Source organism: Apteryx rowi, unplaced genomic scaffold, assembly GCF_003343035.1.
Source record: "Apteryx rowi isolate R43461 unplaced genomic scaffold, aptRow1 scaffold_79, whole genome shotgun sequence".
Lineage (NCBI taxonomy): Eukaryota > Metazoa > Chordata > Aves > Apterygiformes > Apterygidae > Apteryx > Apteryx rowi.
In genome coordinates, this window is record NW_020451082.1 from 1592793 (window position 1) to 1612125 (window position 19333).

The 19333-nt window shown below is 36.3% G+C and overlaps 1 protein-coding gene across 3 annotated transcripts in view; it reads right to left on the reverse strand.

Moving 5' to 3' along the window:
* The window catches only part of ESRRG (estrogen related receptor gamma), a 129457-nt gene that overhangs the window by 39545 nt on the left and 70579 nt on the right, over positions 1–19333 (reverse strand). For 2 of the 3 annotated variants that reach the window (XM_026088835.1, XM_026088834.1), the window contains 2 exons: positions 11523–11633; positions 6917–7078 (listed from right to left, as the gene is read on the reverse strand). In XM_026088835.1, coding sequence (XP_025944620.1) covers positions 6917–7078; positions 11523–11633 — 273 coding nt within the window. Of the gene's footprint in view, positions 1–6916; positions 7079–8568; positions 8581–10475; positions 10482–11522; positions 11634–19333 lie in introns of all 3 variants that reach the window. The other variant, XM_026088836.1, reaches the window with a different exon arrangement.

Consider the following 19333-nt stretch of genomic DNA (forward strand, 5'->3'; position numbering starts at 1 on the left):
GTGCAACAACCAGACAGTGTAGTGTGTGTGTGTGTTCAGGGCACAGGTGGAGGGAGAAGACTGTTTTAAAAAAAGTGGAGGGGGGGTGGAGGGGAGGGATAGTCAACAGGAAAGAAAGAACAGGAAGAGGGTACTTGTATAAGAATAAAAAGTGGACTTCCTAAAGATGTAAAGTCATTGTTTAATTCTGATCTTGAGAGAAACTGATTTTAATGAAGGATTCAATTTTTTAAAAAAACTAAGTAAAACATAAGTTTGAGACAACTTTTGCTGAAGATTATTCTTAAACAAGCTTTTTCCAAAAAAAAAAAAAAAGATAGGGATTTTAAAATCAAAACCAGTATGTGGATGGTTTTGTAAAAATACCATTTCAGTCCTACTGCACATTTATTTTATATTAATGTATAACTTCTACATGATGGTATGTTTATATGCTGGGGAATATATTTTCTTCTTTTCAGTTAATTTAATGCTAGTAAAGGATGCCAGAATTGACTATTCTGGAAGCTAAAGTGCTCTATTTACCCCAGAAGAGGTATGACTAGTAGTACCAGTAACTTCCTCACCTCTCCATGGCTGTCTGTCTCAATCATGAGCTGGAACCAGTCTTTTCTGATCAACAGACACACTAAGAGTGTGTGCATCTCTAGTTGCACAGAGGGCATATTCCTTTTCCTGCTGACCTCAGCAAAAATTTTGTCACTGACTTCAGTAACAAATCCATCAAGAATAGTCTGCCATCACATCTCAGGTGGATATATTGTTTTTAAAACAAACAAATGGGCCTTTCTATAACTACCTTCTACCACACTGCATATTCCTGTTTTGTTTTGAAAATACAGTGGACATGCTGATTCATACCCCCATTCATACCTCAATCCAACCTCTTCCCAGCCTTGCAAAATCACGTACACCTCTGTGGTATTATCTTAGAGGTGTTTACAAAAAATGAGAAAAAAAAAAGGAAGAAAAAAAGACATCATTCCTAGCAGTTCAACTGACGTTAAAAAAACTCATGTAAAAAACAGTGGGATAGATGAACTGCTGGCATTTTAATACACTGTTGTTCCACTCTGCTCAGAGCAGCTTGAATCAGTGGAGTGATCTACACACTGGCAGTGTCTAGCAGTTCATCTGTGCTAAGGCTCAAAGATAAAACTGATAGTCAATTGCTGATCTCCCCTATCGTACAATTTAGTAACAGAGGTCAAGGAAGACTGCAGTTTTTGAGAAGCCTTTTGGCTGGAATCTCTACCTGTAAGGCCTGGGGAACGGCATCCCTCAGAGCACACAAGTCGTACAAGTTGTGAGCTAGAGAACGTTTCCGTCACAGGGAAGAGCATGTCTGATTTCCATAATTAGTGCATGTCTGTAGAAGGAGTTAAGAGAAGAGCAGATAGTGGGGTTTTGATAGACAGAAGGCAAAGAGAACCTGCAAAGTGTCCAGGACAGAACAGCGATAAAGGGCAAGATGTCCTGGTTCCTCAGGAGGCTCAAGTTATTATCACTACAAACCTCTTAGCATGAAAGAGCTCATACTCCATTCCATGTTACAGTCACATGAACATGTCCACCTGTCACTGGAGTGACAGGCACCCTGTGACAGTGGACTCTAAGACAGCTGCAGGAGTGGTCGTGTTGTCAGAAATGGTCCCAAATTCAGCTAGCAGCAGAAGACACTACAGAAGGCCTCAAATTTAGCAGAAATAAAGTAATTTTACAGCAGCAAGCAGCATGGTACAGACATACAGGAAGACACCTATTCCCCTTGCAGAGCTGAAAGTCTGTATTAGCTGCGCAAATGACAACTCAGAGAAGGATTTGGGCACAAACAGGATGCTAACTAGAGCTAAAAGATATGTGATCTTATACACCAGGTAGTTCTAAAACAAGATTTCAGCCCATCTTCAAAGTCCTACAGACATGATTGCCACCATGAAATAACATTCAGCACTTTTTCATTCTCATTTAAACACATGCTACATGTCCACTACGATACAGACACATACACATATACACAACTATGTGCATGGGAACAAGTACGTATGCACCTAAGTCATACCTGCATGCACATACCATGTATGCATGCTCCTATGCTTTCTTGAAAATTAGCTTCCCCAAAGTGATTACTGTCCACTTTTTCTCTGTACTTTTACCTACATTGGGTGGTATTTCTGGAACATATGATGAGCAAAGGGCATTTTAGAAATGACAACTCTGCAGCAAGTCATGCTCTTGTTCAGTATTAGAATGTTAAACTATACCCCTGAGAGCTGCTTTGGAAAGGAAAGCTTAAATATTGTCCTCTACAAAGAGTATACTGGAACAATAATGTTTCATAAAACATTAACATTAGCACTAAAATGTTCAAAACATCCTTGGATTTGCTCCATCAAAATCATGTCCTCTTTTCTTTTTCATACTAGCACCACTGGTAGTATCAGTTTCTAACTGTTCCCCTTCTTGAACACTGTTACCGCTAGCAAAATGTGGACACAGTTGAAGACAAGCAGGCTTATTCTACTAAATAATGTAACTAGTTATTTTTGATGTATTAGCCTGATTTACTCTTTCCAAACAAATTTTTCATTTTAAGTGCAAAAAGTTGATTTCTATGATCTGGTTGATGTTTTTTCATGCATGCAAATTTTTTAGAGAACATTTTGTCCCTTTAGCTTCCTGTTATGCACATTTTTAAGAGCTTAATGCTTCCTGCCTCCACTTAATATGAAAGAACATTGCATATTTTTGCTGAATGCCAATGAGACAGTTACATTACAGAAATGGTGCCTAAATGACCCTGAAACTGTGACTAGACATCAGCAGAATCCCACCCCACACTGGAAAAGAATTTAATTATTAAATATACCTGAAATAAAATAGACCCTCCCAAAAATACAAGCAAAGGGTGGAAAACTCAACCACCAGTAAATATTGAATTTAGCAGCTGTCTCTTATTTAAGAGATAAATAAAATAAAAATAAATAAAAATAAAATAAAATAAAATAAAATAAGTCTTGCAGAGGCTCTGTAAATATATTTACAATTTATGTAGGTCAGTTAATATGGGCTTTGTCTCATCAAACAGGAGATGAAGCAGTATCAGTCTCTCCCTAAGCATCTTCAGTATTTTGCTAACGAAGTTACAGTACATAGGAATATTTTAATCTGACACAAAGAACAACAGTAGATCTGACTGCTGGGCTGATAATCTTCTTATCACACCCTGTGAAACCTATCTCTAATATTTGACTGAGCCTCCATTACTCGGCAACACATTCTAAAAAGGCCAACAATGGAGAGAGAATGAAGTGGAGTGTGGAAGTACCTCCATATCTACATAAAAGAGATTAGAGGCGACAGCGTTCCATTTTACAGCTCAATCATATTGTGTTAGCATGCGCTTATCCGAGCGCGGATGCAATTGAAAGAGAAATAAAAAAGTCAGGCAGATAGGAACCAGAAAAGCGAGGCATGAGCAATTTCCAACGATATAAAAGGATGCTAATGGCGGGGCCCTGTCATTCTTAAAAAGGGCTATTAGGGCACCATCATCTGTTCTTGTGCCCTTACGCTGCTCTAACTAAAGTCAAGCATTTCCTAATGCCATTGCGATCTTTTTCTTCTTCAGATAAGACATGGTCATGTTTCATAACAACACACTTTCCATTTATTTGATTTATTAATGCAAGGAGACTAATTCTATTTACTGATAAAGCCTTTCTATATATATTTTTCTTTCAATATTTTCTTTTGTAGATGGCATCCACTTTTTGTTCAATAAAAGCAAGGACTGAAAATGTTTCCAATAGCACAAAAACACTAATGATTTTATGAAAGCATTTGAACTTTGCATAATTTTAAAATAATTTTTAGGCTATGACTGCAAAGGATAATGGTTGGCCAGGAAAGAATGCATATTGCATTATTACCTTTTAAGAGATAATCTCATTAAAAGAATCCCTGTTAGAAGAGCAAAAAAAATTTTGTTTTCTTCCACAAATATATGTTTGACTTTGAATTACAATGCTTTATAGCAAGATCTTTATTAGTTATTATGCAGCTGATATGTGAGGGCCTTTAATTATACTGAAGCTTAAAAAATCACTATAGTAAAGAAAGAGTATTGCTGATTTGCTGTGCTAGGTACAAATTCACTACTGGTATAATTAATTGACTCCCAAGAGATTTGCACCAAGGACTTACCTGGCCCACTAAGCTACACAGAACTTTCAGGCAACTTGCACCCCTTTTCTAACTCATCCACTTTTCCACCCTGCTATATTAGTGCCTATGGTAACATTTGTTGTCTTAGAAAACAGTCAGGTAGCACCATTCTAGGCTTTTCTACAAGTTGTTTTGTGCCAGACATTAGCTGAGCTTAGGCAGTCCAAGTTCAACAGTACTTCATCACTCAAAACCAAGCTACGAATGCTCCTCACATTTACCCTTTAGCATGTCAAGCCCTTTTGCTTTTTGATTTTTGTGATCAAAAGACAGCAAGCGTAGATTTTATCACTGCCCTCTGTTACCAGAAGCCTTACAAAAGGATTGCCTTTGTTTCTTCTTTAGTCCTTTTCCTATTCTTCCCATTCCTAAACAGGGTCAGGTGAGCAGTCTTAGAAAGCTGCAACTTTACCATGGCAGGTGTGCTTTTGACTTTACCTCATAACAAAGGGCTGCCCCATGACAGCAGTGTTCCTCTGACTGTAGGCTTTAAATTCTCAGTGCCAGCTCATGGCATCCAATAGCTTTTTCACAGTAACCAGAGCCACTGAATCATTTTAAAGACTGCTCAGTCCCATCCCTCTGCTCTTCCCATTCCCCTGCCCCCCCCAGCCAAATCCAAGCTATGCAACATATTCCCAAATCAAACTGATAAAAGCTCCYCCGCAACTACTGTGGAGTGTGACCCACTTCTCTGAGCACTACTCTATTTGGTTAAACTAATGTAGGTATCTTTCAAAGATGAAATGCAAACTCACCTATTTAACTCATTTTGACTTAATTTGGGGTGCTTTATTAGCAACCAGTGTAAGACAAAGTAGCTAGTATAATATAGAGTGATGTTTAAATTAGTTTACAATTTGCTTGGGCTCATCTAGAACTGCTCTGAACAAAGCCATTCAGAAATGTCAGCTGTGTTCCTAACCACTGTAACAAATTGTTGCCTGAACGCTGCACACCTAATGACTTCAAATTAGCTTCACTGCGATATTGCCTGACAGTTCGTTACGACTGTTAGCAACATAGCTGGCGTATCATGACCAATAAATTGGTTTCAGTGTGGGCTGGGAAAGGGACTTCCATCAATTTGATTAAAGAAATTACTGTAGCATTCAAAGCATAAAGACAAACTAGTTTAAGGAGACAGAAATAAGTTAACTGTACCAGAAAAACATTGCTTGTGATACAAAGCTTATTTATACACCATTTGTGGTATAGATAACAACTAAATTTCAACTATGTGGCATAATGACTGTTTTAGAATCTGTAGGTTGCTGTCTCTCCCCTGAAGTAAAATAAATTTCCATAAGCATACAAATTATTTTTTTATTATTTGGTAGTTTTTGTATTTATCAACGATGACCCAGAAGCACCTACCATAAGAAGTGGGGCCTTGTAGTGCTTGGCGCAATGTAAAGAAATAGGAAGAAGCAATTCTTACCTAAAGTTAATGTTTGTACAATGCTAAATGCCCAAGAATCCTAGCAACAAAGTGAAAGATTGGAATATAGACACTGTGCTTTCTGGTTGAAGAATAAAAAAGATTCAGTGCTCGGGCTGTTTCAACTGTATTGTTGACAGTAATAGTAGAAGACTAATAATGCAATTTCTTCTGGTGCTAGAAATAAAACGTATTTTTTAACTTTGACAAATAGACAACTGACTGGATTATTGATTAATACTAAGGTATCCCAAAATAACATCTAAAATAAGGATGTTGTATTACTCAGAGGAATTAAAGGATATCAATTCTTATGTTTGGTGAGGCTCCACTATGGAAATTAGAAAACTAACAAGTTTACAAAATTGCACAAACATGCCTGCTCATGTGCTGCACTAAAAAAATACCTTAAAAAACAATAAAAACTCCAAACTTTTTTGTGCGACTTTACCATTTGTGAAAGGTGAGACTGAAAACCCTGTCTACAAGCTTGAGTATTAGCCCACAGAGCAAGTGCAAATACCCCAGCACTGTGGAAAAAAGCCCATACTTCAAATGTCATCTGAAGAAATCACTCATCTTCTGTTCTGAGAGACTACTTTTGATGATCCCCTGCTTTTCTTGCTAACAAGGGTGCCAGTTAGCTTTAACTATAGTAACACATTTATGTGACATAGACCCCAGTCCATTTCTTGCAGACCAAGGATCTGTTAAGCTGTAGGAACAGACCCTCAGGTAGAATCCAGTTCTTTCTCCTGAACTCACACAATGGAGTTCTCATACTTGTTCAGTCAATGGAGAGAACAACTGCTCTGTGCCATGCCAAAATACAACTGAATTTTTAGTTCCTCTGTAGTCAGTCTAAGTTAGTGCCTTATGGAAGAGAAGAACTAGCCTTATGTTCAGCTATTGCTGAATCAGAGGAGTACAAAGGGGAGAATTTAAGATAGCTTACTGTCCTTCATACCAGGCTAATGCTCTAGACAGCAATGCAGGTTTATCTTAATAAAAGAAATTGATTCAGTGAGCAGTATGTAAAACTTAATAACACAGTAACAAGCATAGCAAGAATAATATTGCTTCCAAGGTAAGAATATTATCGTCTAACCTATGTCCTGTGAATAATCCGCAGCCTTAAGAAAACTTTACGCATTGTAATGAGAGAACAAATCATCTTTGTTACCACAAGATAATAATCCATGTGAGGACTTCTGTATGTCATTTATTTGCAATAAATACTGTATGTACCTGGAATATGCTTGGCCCATCCAATGATAACCACCAGCTCTCTGTCTGCCAGGTCACAAAGAGTGGTAAGCGCTTTGATGTCACTGTCTGGAACAGTGGGGTCAGGCATAGCATAGATCTTCTCTGGTTCAGCCACCAGCAAGTGGGAGACAATCTTGTTATCTGTAAAAATGGGCCAGAACAGTACAAGATCACCGGTAGTATCATTCTACTTCTCAAACAGTTGACTGTTATTTCAAAGTGCATAAGAATTTCTCTGAAGATACAGGACCTAATTCAATCTTCCTATAACACTATTGGCTTCTACAAGCAGTTACAGCACAGACAAATCTGATCCATTAAAAATGTTTATCATGCACAGAGCAACGCTCAGACATTATGTTCTTAAGAAAATAAATTTCATGGGATGTAGAAATACATGATCATCTCCTAATATTGGAATAAAATCATTACAGAAAAATCTTCATGCATTATAATGTATTTTGGACTGCACAGATAGAAGAGTTTTGCTTTTCTTTAATTACTTGCAAAAGAAAAGCAGATATATTTTTTGACCAAGTAAATACCACAAGCAATTAGTGAATCACTGAAATCTATAACTTCTGTCAGTGACTCCAGCTGCCATTCTCTGTCTCAGATGTCACTGTTAAACTGTCCTAACAGAATGGTCTCAGGACTTTCTCAGTGCTTGTCATCCCATATATCTTATATTACATGTACCCTGCCTGTTAAAATGTTAACAATAAATCTGTACTCCTTGGTGCCTATCTGGTAAGAAAAAAGGGTCCTATCATATATTTGTTCTTCTGTGAAACACACACATTTAGAATCATGTATAAAACTAGCTTCTTGAAGTATAAAAATGAAGTAGGGGTCTCCTAGCATTTCCGGTCAGGAATAGCTATTAAAATCAATGAAAGAGTGTAAAAGAAAGTAACAACAGATGGAGATCCTATCTGAGAAAACTGGTTTTCTGCAAAGAGTGATAATTTATCATATTCACATTTGTTATTTCTACCTATATAACATTTTCATTTATGTGTTTAATATTTACTTTTTCATTCAGATGGATTGTGAGAAATCTATCTGGAATAATCAATTAAGTTATAATGAAAAGTGAAAAAAGAAGAGTAAAAGAGCCTGGAGATTTACTGCACAGTGTTGCTAATCTGTATTATATAAGTAGGACAAACATTAAATGAGCATTATATTGACATGGAGGCACAAGAGAAATATTTTATTTCTGTACAGGAGCCTGATTTGTTACTCTAAGAACTCAAAGTGAATGATGCGGAAAGGACTAATTCACTGAGGCTCCTAAAAATATATATATTGTTATACTTCTTGCCTACACACGTTTTGCCATGGTAGCTATACCACAAACGTACCACCAGAATTTAAAGTACAAACAAACATCCTTTAGTGAATTTACACTAATCTTTTCCCTTCCTTAGGCGAAAGAGTCATGCAGCTTGATATAAATGGGAATCCACTGGGAGAAGGTGCTAAGTATTCTCTGACTGCAGAGAAAGCCATTAGAAATAGTATTATTGCCCCTTTCCAGGGGGAAGTCACAGGAGAGGGAGTCACACTGCCCTCCCTTAGGGGAACTGCAGTGGAAGAGAGCAGGGCTGTGAGCTGCCCACGAGCACCGCACGGGCTCCCTTCCAGCCCAGGCCAGATTTCCATAATATACTCACTTGCTTCTGATTTCTGAATCTTTACTGCTCTTTTGTGACATGGACTCCTTGATTCTGATCTATTGTCACTAGAATTTTTGCCTTATTCCAAATCTGTGTGTCAGAAGTTGTGATATATGTTAGTCCTTCATAAAATAAGCACAAGAGCCAACTGGAAACCATCACATCAAGTGTGTTTTATTACAAGGGGATACAGTCATGTTTTATATGAACTGTAGGAACTATGCCAAATGAATAATTCTTGATCTCAATATTCTACTGATTATCAAACTGATTAATGCAGAATTCTATTCTTATTTAAAGATGACAGATGGTACTTTTAACTTATATTGGCAAACAGCCTTTGCACATACTTTTTTATTTTTTAAAGTCTTTCATATACTTTTTAATTTCACACAGAAAATTCCATATTTCTAAGTGAAAAAAGAAAACATTGCTTCTTCCAAAACTCCAGTATTTTGTATGTATTGAAAAATGGGATAAAAAAAGTAGATATTCTTAATATCAAAACACATATAGATGAGGACCTAAACTTTTTTACCCAATGATAAATGAATGCAGAACCACTCATGTCCCCAAGTTCTGTTTTCTTCCTGCAAACAGACAGAAGAAATAGCCAAAAAAGCCTCCTTCCTTTTTTTATAAGTTTCCTCATCAAAGGCTTTTTGCAGATGATTCAGGAATACTATATATTTTGATTTATGATTCACAAAATCAAAAATTACTTTATTTTCACGATCAACAAGATCTATATGCAGGCTATTAGATTCTGTGGTGAAGCTGGGAAATTATTATGGAGACCACAAGCAGGTCTAGGAAATATCCTCAAAATGCCAGTTCTTTCACTATAGGGAAAAAAAGCTACATGTATTGGAGCATGTGTTAGTATACAGCATAGGAAAATTCTGAATGTACTCAGAAAGCCCCATCACTCAGGAAATTGAATAGCCATGAGCACTGTTTCTAGGTAAATCTTATTTAATGTTTCCCTAATTAGAATCAATAGAACCCAATTTTCATTCTTCTGCCTTTGTTATACACAAACTATCAGTCAGGGTCCAGAAAATCTCCCAGGCTACTTCCACACAAAACCGATTCAAGTGCTTCTTGACACTTATCTGACAGGATCCCAAAATTAAGTTTTATAAATGCTTATTACAAAAATATTTGTAAATGGAGTAGCTAAGGAAAATTAAGGGAGGCATTTAGATAATGAGTAATGATTTATAAGGAGGTTAGTTTATCTCGGACAAACGTAGCTTAGAGAAATCGGTGTAGTTATCTTCTTAAAGGTAATGCAACGCACCACTTTGCAGTAATCTCGGGTTTACAGAGAGATGCTTGTATTTCAGCACAACAGCATCAACCTCTGCTCATATTAAAAGGCTTGGGTTCTTTTATTTTTGCGGTTTTGGTCTTGGCTTTTTGGTATGTTAGGCTATCAACATTTCGACTCAATGACAATATCAAGTAAATGAAAAACTGACAATCTGTGCACCCAGGAAAACTAAACCTCTAATGAAATTAAGCATTAGTTTATTAAATTTTATTGTATTATCAGAAAGTTTTTATTATAATGTGCAAAATCTGCTTAGTGCAGCCCTAGATTGTATTTACAGAACGGTAGGACAGCTTATGTAGGCTGAGCAGAAGATGCCAGATTGGACAATTGAAGGAATATAATCAGCATAATGTTTTTTGGAAAGGCAAAAGGAAACTATGCCATATGTTCACTTAAGCCTTAATTTTATGTAAAAACTGGCTGTTTTTTCTTTGACATAGCTAGAATGCCCTTTCACTTACAGTTCAAAGTCTGTTTATGTGCTCTCCAGCTCCCCATATGCTCAAACGTATTGTACACAGCACTGTCCCCTACTGGGGAACACAAACTGAAACAGATCCCATTTTCCGTGCAGCCAGGTACTGTCAAGAGCCCTGAACTGTCATGTGCAGTGCCTTTTCCTGTCAGAGGCATAGCGAGCAGAGCGAAAGGGAAGAAGGAGGAATTTCTCTCCTTTATTTCTCTGGCTTATTTCTCTGTTTTAATAGCAAATTAACCTTCTTGACAGGATGTGTGAATTCTGCTTTGAATTTGGAGGAGTTTACATGGACTTGATAAGGAGCCTCTGCCTTTGTAGGGTAATACACTAGGCTCTTGCACTACAGCTATAATGCTATTAAATTTACTTCATGGAATTAGTACAGTCGCTGCTTGAGTTTATATAAGCTGCAGAGCAAAACCCCTAACTATTTTTAGTTAATCGCAAAGAGGATGGAACTTGTATTTTAGCAATGAGATGATCAGCTCTCTCTCTTTTAATTTCAGCCTGACAAGATACAATCAAGGACATTATTAAAAAAAGCAAAACAAAAAGCCTCATAATGCTTATAAAGGTATCAGAGCCAGAACTACCAATCTATGCTTGTTATTAGTGTGGCATATTGCTGTTTTAATCTAATGCTAGGTAGTGTATTAACCTTCTACAGGTATAAATTAATGAGGCTCTTAATGTATTTTCATTGGGAGGCTGAGCAGTCAAACTCATTTAGCTAGTGAAAACTACAAAAATCACTTTCTTGTGAAATCTGAAACTAGAAGCTCCAATGAACTAATGATCACAGTATGAATCATTTTATGTACCACTAAAAATAAAGATAACCTGTAAATGTAAAATTTGCACTGCATAACCCATGCATTTATACACCTCCACCTGTAAAAATATTCTTTGCTTAACTCTGCTTGAGAAAGGATGAGCACATTTAAAACAAAGTATGTTCACAGCTAAATGTCCTCATGGTAGCATCTTCTGATCAAACCTCTGCCTCAGTCAGAAGGAACTTAGTGAACAGGACTAGGATTCCATGCCTTGTACTCAAAGAAAAGATGATATATCTGATGTACTTACATGGCTTTTTTGCTGGCTGAACTAGCTGAGGGTTCAGGTATGGGCTATTCTCTGCATCTATTCTGCGTTTGTACTTCTGGCGACCTCCACGTACTCTGTCTAGGCGGACACCTACATTGGGAAAAATAAGCAAACATGGAATTAAATATATTTTGAGGATGTCTTTCAGGTAACAATCTCCTATCTCCCGCCTTCCAAGATTTATTTAAATGCATGTTTATTTCAAAAGAATAATTAAAAAAACAATAGAAAACAGTACTAAAAGTATTTGTAAGCTATTTAGATTTTCACATGTGCAAGACTAAGCTCACAACATAATTTCCTGTTCATTTAAAAGCATTTGGGTTTTTTTTTAACATAATGTTAATAACAGCTAATGAGTTTAGTTTTTGTTTGAAAGAGTTTGATCTGAAGTCTTCTTTAGCAGAAGCTGGATCCTGTTCAAAGCTGTAATAAACACCATGGATATACAAGGCTATCATCATGAGCAGAGAATTACAGAGAATGAGAACTTTATAAACAATTAGTGTTGAATACAGTTTAGATAGTCAAAAGCAATGCTTTTAATTTACATGGCCAGAGAACACAAAGGAAGTGCCCTTAGTAAAATAAGAACATATATGTGATTTAAAGACCCGAAACGGTTCACAAGGGTTTGAAAGAAATTGTATGGGTGTTCATTTATATGTCAGCAATGATGAATTAACATTTGCATTCTACTTCCAAATTGCTCATTGCTTTAATAAAGCATTCTGATAACTGTATTGTATAGATATATAGGAGCTCACCTTCCTGAAACAGGCTGTGGCTGCTCTCATAGAGAAAATAAAAAAGGGAGGGGAAAGAAAGGATGGTAGGTCCTATAAAACAATTAAGTGTTTTTATTTCCTTCTTTATTTCCACACAGACAGATTTCTAGACAACTAGGAAGAATATCAGTATAACCAAACAGTAGCGTATCACTGAAGTTGAAAAACTCAGCACACATGTAGGGCAACAGGATACTAAGTGCAAAGTATGTCCCTGATGACATGGACTTAACTATACAATTATGCAAAGAAACATTATGTAGCAATGATTCATGCGAGTGATGTATTAAAGTGTAGCTCACTTTCTCACTTCTCTTTTCATTGTCTACTTTAATTCTCTTCCCTCTATTTATCTTTTCCATTTCCATTATTATATCATTCCCCTGTTCTCTTCTGCTCAGGAAATAACTCCAGAACTGGCTTCTGGAATGCATAAAAGCCACCACTGAGAGAAGCTACAGTTTATGAGCAAGGCATGAAGAATACGGATTTATGTGTTGCCCATGAACCTGCCCTGGCAGCACAGTCTAACTGACAGGAAAGATCTCTCATTCCTCTTTCAAACAAAAGAAGGAAGAGGATTGACCGGGTTTTGATAGAAAACAAAAAGCGAAAAATCCAAGGCCAAGTCTTGTTTTGTTTTCATTTCTTTTTCTTTTCTATTTCTTGCTTTTTTCTTTTCTTGTTATATCTACTGCTTTTAGAGTTTGCATGAAACTAACCCACAGGAACACTCTGACTGGCTCAAGGAAGACGGTAGTTTAAAGATCTGATTCTGTACTCAAAGCGGAGGCTTTGTATGAATCGTGTTCTCATTTGCCTAAATGGACTGTTCATAGCTGTAAAGGTTAATAACATGACAGTTATTTGGCTTCAGGTCACAGCCGATGTAAAACTGTAAAACATTGAATTGTATACAAGAATACTCACTACTTCTTGCTCACCAGCAAATTAGATAGCAATCATCTGTATTGAATAGTGAAATTTCATTCACTGTACTGTAAATACTGTATTTTCTTCTCCCAAACACAAGAAGTACATTTCTCTTTGTACCATACCAATTCACTTTTGTGAACCACTTCATATAAATAATAAAACTAATCAACCACATATCCAAATAGGTCAGTGTGTAATTATGAATGAAATCTCCTTATTTATGGCATTTACCTATATCTTTACCACACTTGTGATTGATTTCTGGTCTAAGCTATTTGGTATAAATTCACAGTGATTCAGTCAACAGAGAATGGATATATTTGTTTGTTTTTAAAGTTATATTCAGAAATGCATGAACTACAACAATATGTTTCAAAACTATTAGTTAAAAACTTCTCAGAGCTAATGGTAACTCAGTGTCCTCCATCCTTGAATCAGGGAGTTTCAGCTCTACCTAAAGAAAATGGCATTCAAGACAATACATTGCCATGAAAACATACAGCAAGAGACCAAGATTTGATAGTTGAATATTCAGAAAAAGGCAGAGGATTAGAACAAGGCACATATGAGATTGGTGGGATTATGAAAAAGATAGCCCAACATTTGAAGAAAAATAGATAGAAAATGATTTCTGCATAATTCAGATGTCATCCTTCTTCCTGCTTGGGAGCAGATTTCATAGTGATAAAAGATGGATAGCATCAGACAGAAGTATGTTTAATCAAAAAGTAATGGAACTGAAGCTTAAATTAAAATAATATAAATCTACCAAGATGAACAATTTTTTACCTCCTTTGCATTTGCTGAGATACACATTCAAGACATTCACATATTCAATGGAAATACAGACAAATGTCATAATAGCAAAATTATACACAGATTCATGCACTCACATATATACATATCTATACCTGTAAACATAGCTACACTTTTTTTTAAAATGCACAAAATTTACAATTCTAGTAACTGGTCAATAACGGTACCACCTATTTTAAAATTACATAAATCTATAATATAATTAGTTCAAATTCTAATGTGAAAATCCTTTTGATAACATAATACCAATAGAATATAAATCGAAAGTTTATAAGCCTTTTCTTAAAATTGATACAAAGTTTACCATCATTTTAGTTCAAAAGCTTTCATCTCTCCTAATACTATTACAACGTAACTATTTTGGAATCAATTTCTGATAATCTCACATACCTCAAGTGACATTTTACTTCCAAAGAGTCTTAACAGCAGTAAACATAAAGCAAGATACTACTTCAGAAGTAAGAAAGTATGCCAGTCTGACATCTGGTGAAAACTTACTGGAGTTTGGAGGGTAGCAAACTGAAATCTAGAGATTTCTGTGTATACACATACATTTTCACTTATAAGTCTTAGAGCTGTAGAGATAATTCATTACACAAAGATATATTAATCTGCTTTCAAGATGGCAACATTTGATTCCTTCTCTGTTTAAAATAAAAGGGGGGGGGAACAATTTTGTCCACAAAGTTCTTTATTTTGTGGGGGGTCTAACATCTTGATCATAGAGGCAATTGCTTTAATTCAACACACATTCTGTATTCAGAATATTAAAGAAGATTTTGTGGCATCTAGCTAGGGTACAGAGTGAAGTTAGAGACCTCTGCTTTAGGTGTGCTGTGCATGTGGCTTGCCAGGGTTTTTGGCAACTCGGTCCACTCACCCTTGTCACCGTCCCCAACCATAAAGTGAAGAGAGAGATATCCATTCCACTCAGATCACTGAATGAACTGTACTGTAAGTATTATCATTACAGTTGGTTAGGGTCAAATTATCCATTAATGCAACCGAGCAAAGCTCCCCTGAAGTCAAGCAAGCTGATTTTCCATGTTCCCCAACACTGTGTTTCATTTTTAAAATTCTTCAACAGAAAAACAAAAACAAACCTCAAATAAGAAAAACTGTGGTGTCCGCAGGGAGTCTTACTGCAGTACAAATAAAAAGAACAGGCCTGCTACCAATTATAATATCACTTCAACAGTCAAGGCTGCAACACATTCACTTTACGTCTTATGACAAGTGCAACTCATTAGAACTCATCTGTTCAAGAGTGATGGGAAATCACGCATTTTGACATGATTTACAAAGCTTAGAAGATACGGGTTAGACTGGAACTGTAATATATGGAGACATAAAAACTATGTAAATCAATGCAATAACTACTTTTTTTAAAGAAGGTAATTCACATACTAATACAACTTAAGAATCTCTCCAGCTGGCCTTAAGGAAAAAATGGTCTTGTAGTTACAACATAGCTTCAATAAAACAAGGTTCACTTCCTGGTTCCTCACACAATCTTTGCATGACTTTCTATCAAATGTTTGCCAGCATAAAATAAAAATATATTGGCCCCTTACTCTGAAGTAAAATTGTTCACATACAGTCTTGCACAGAAATAACCGAAGACTAGGGCTGACCTACAAAGTCAGCTACCCTCCAGGTACTTCAACCTAAAGAAACCTCGCCCAGGCAGAACTGAACTTTCAGTTTGCTCCATTTTTCCTCATCTGCTCCTCCCTCACTATCACTGCTGCAAATTATTGTTCCTATTTAGTATGCCTTTTCTCACACTGTCTAGAGGTCCTTGTGTGGGACAGGCACCCCACTGTGACTGGTGCTATATAATCAAAAAAATTGCCCTTGTCCCAATATATAATTCTTTCTGTCATTCAGGTCCCTGGCATGATAATCATATTTAACCACTTCTCTTTTTCCACACAGATCCAAGCCATATACACACATGCAAAGTGTACCATTTATTCCTTTATAACATAACTTTCCTCCACTTTTCCATTCCCTCCTTCCTACCACAGATACCAGTCTTCAGAGTTCATCTGTTCATTTCTCCCGCTAACATCCTTGTCCTTCCCGTGGAACTCTACATCTACAAGAAACTGGCAGGCTAACTTGTAAGGCATTCGCCCATTCCTTCAAGTCCTCTTCAAGACCTACCCACAGCAGACTGCCTATGAGAAATTGCTAACCACCTGTAATGAGGGATAGCTTTATACTGTGGGAAAAATAAATAAATCTAATGCACTTAAATATGAACTGAGATCTAAATACATCAAAACTCTCTCTCTTCCTGACAAGGAAAATACATCAGTGAAGAGCAGGTATGAGACCAGAACCAACCCCACAGTTTTAAATTCCTGAGGAACCTTCAGCCTGTGCTCCTTTCCATCTCCCCTTCACAAGACAAGAGAAACATGGCGAGCAGACTTGTTCTACATGCAGGCCGTTCTGGCAAGCTCCCATCTCCAATTCACCATTCTGTGTGTACTAAATTAGACTCTCACCTCATTTTTTGAGATATGTAACTGGGTAAAGCTCTACTTTACTACAGATGTCTGTAAGATTCCCAGCATTGTCTTAAAATCTGACCAGGAAACCAAAAAGAATGGATACCAAAATAACTGCATCTTTCTGAGCTCTGGAGAAACATCAGTAGCAGAGAAAAAAAGAGATTAACAGCAAAATCAGAAACAGCAAAAGGAATTTTAATGGCAGATTCTGATGTGGTTTTCCTTTGGGACAACATCTTGATAGAGTGTTCCACTTCGACCTGAACACACTGTGCATATTTATAAGATTGCTGGGTAAGCTTGGGTGAATGTTATAAACACAGGGTTTTGCATTTATTCTGACAGAATGGGAAAAACAGTTGATTTTTCCTCCATGAGCAGAGTCAGAATGTATTTGGAGATAAGAACACACGGTCACCTAGTTACTCTTTAGACAATTCAGTAATCTCTGTAATTTGGGATTAGAGAAGTGTGAGGCCAGTGCATTAAACCTAAAGTTTAAAAGATTTGCAGTGGAAAAAACATTTGCACACAAGTCCTTTAAACCGCAATAGACCTTTCACAATATAGTGGAAACATGCAGGAAATAACACAGCATGAAGAAAAAGGATAATATGAGCTATCTTTTCTTTGGGATCTGTATATTTGTTTCATGTGCTGAATGATAAGGATACCAGCGAGCTTTTGAAATCAGTTTACATAGTATTTGGACAATACCATGTGCAGGTAAAAATTCAGCCAGTGATGTGAAATGCATTCCATTAGGCATTTCCATTTTTTGAAAACTGTGTCCTAAGTCATCAAAGAAGATAAAAGCTATGACTCACATTAAAGCTTTCTTGATCTACAGCTGAATTAACAATTAGCCAGGGGAAGGCTTTAGTGTTTTGTCTTCTGATAGCTATCTGCACTATTAAACACATTATTTAGCGTAGCACAGGAAGTCTAAAAGCCATCCTCCTACTTTATATTCAGTCAGAAAGAATATATTTGTTAATATGGGATAAAATTCGCTGTCCTCAAGAGGTGCTTATAAAATAAGTTAGTTTAGGAACCTGACCGTGTAATGGAATGAAAGGCAACACTTAATGTTTATTACTTTAATATCTAACTTGCTCTATGACTATGAGTAAGTTGCTTAGTTTATCTGTTCCTCAGTTTCTCAGAGGATAACACCCTGTAGGAATCTGACCAAGATCTGGGACAAACAGTTTATTAGCAAAAGAAAGAAAAAAAAAAAAAAAAAAGACTTGGGTCAACTGAAAATACTTAGTGAATTTTCCCGGGGGGGCAAAAAAAGGAGAAAAATATTCATTTTTTTATAACGATGTTTCAAACCCATGTTTCATTTCAGAATTTGCCCATGTTCAAAATTTTTGAAGTGGTTCTAGAAGATCAAATAAATACAGGTAACATTTTGGCAAATCCCTTTTTTCCTGGGGGAAAGGGATGAACAGGCTGGATTTTCCTAAAAGAACTGAAAAAAAATCACTTTGGCTAAAGACCAGAGGAGTTTTTTTTCAGTTTGACAAAAGAACTGATAAATGTGTTACTTACACAGCTCAGTACTCAACCTTTCTTGAAAGGAACATTAACTTTGCATGAACTAATCAGCTACATGCTGAATTTTTGTGCATTGTCATTTATGCATTAAAATATAAAAGAACATGCATAAAATCCACTTAGTTTTCCCATGCAAATGAGATTTTGTGTAAATAAATTCTATTATTTTCTTAGCACGAGTGATTTCCAATGAAGAATGGCCCATAAACAAGTAGGCTCACATGAAGAAAATGTGGCATAAAATGTTCAGAATACTACCGTTGCTTTACATTTTTTAAGGTTCCATATGAAGCTGAGTATCCTAATCTGTGACACTCACAAATACAAATTAGGTCAAACGCAACAGGTAACAAGTTTTAATTGAATGTCTTCTGTCTGCAATTCTGACAAAAGGTGAATGGAAATAAATGAGTCTGGCAAGACAGCCCTGAGCCTTACAATACCCAATATCTCATTATTTTTAAACAGCTATCTATAAACTGATGCTGACAAGCCTTGAACCTTTTATATCTGCTCAAGAGAAGGTGAATGTGCAGAAAGAAAAAAAAAGGAAAGAAAAACAGGACAGCTACTCTGTTGCATTAAACATGTAATACCCATTATCATCTCCCAAATATTATTAAAGGAAATCCTTTTACATTTCAAATAAGAACTTAAAAAAACCTGTTTCATCCAGAAGAGAGACACTCTATGCACTCAGTTCCAGATACCTAAATTTGCTCTTTTGCGAGTTTTGCACTACTAGAATTAGAACATTATGCTAGAATCATGCTGATTTGAAAGAGGCTGAAATTAGGCCACTAAATACAGGCTACCAAAGTTGTACTTCTTTTACTTCACTTTTTACAAATAAGGAAGGGCCCATGTTGCAACCAAATGTGAGTATTTGCAAACTGTGAAGCAAAAGCAGTGGAAAACTAAGACTGTGCAAATATAAAGCTCCGATGTTTCTGATATGAAACAACTGCCATCACATAATAGTCTTCTTTCAAATTTACCTGGATTACTAATACACTAATAACCAGGCAGAAGAATAAAATATTGCAAAAGTTTTTATGAATAATACAGAAAATATTGTTGCTAATTGCACCATTTCATTTCACATCAATGTGCTTATATATCATAATCATACTATGTTATAGTATATGCCTTCTTGTTTTAATTA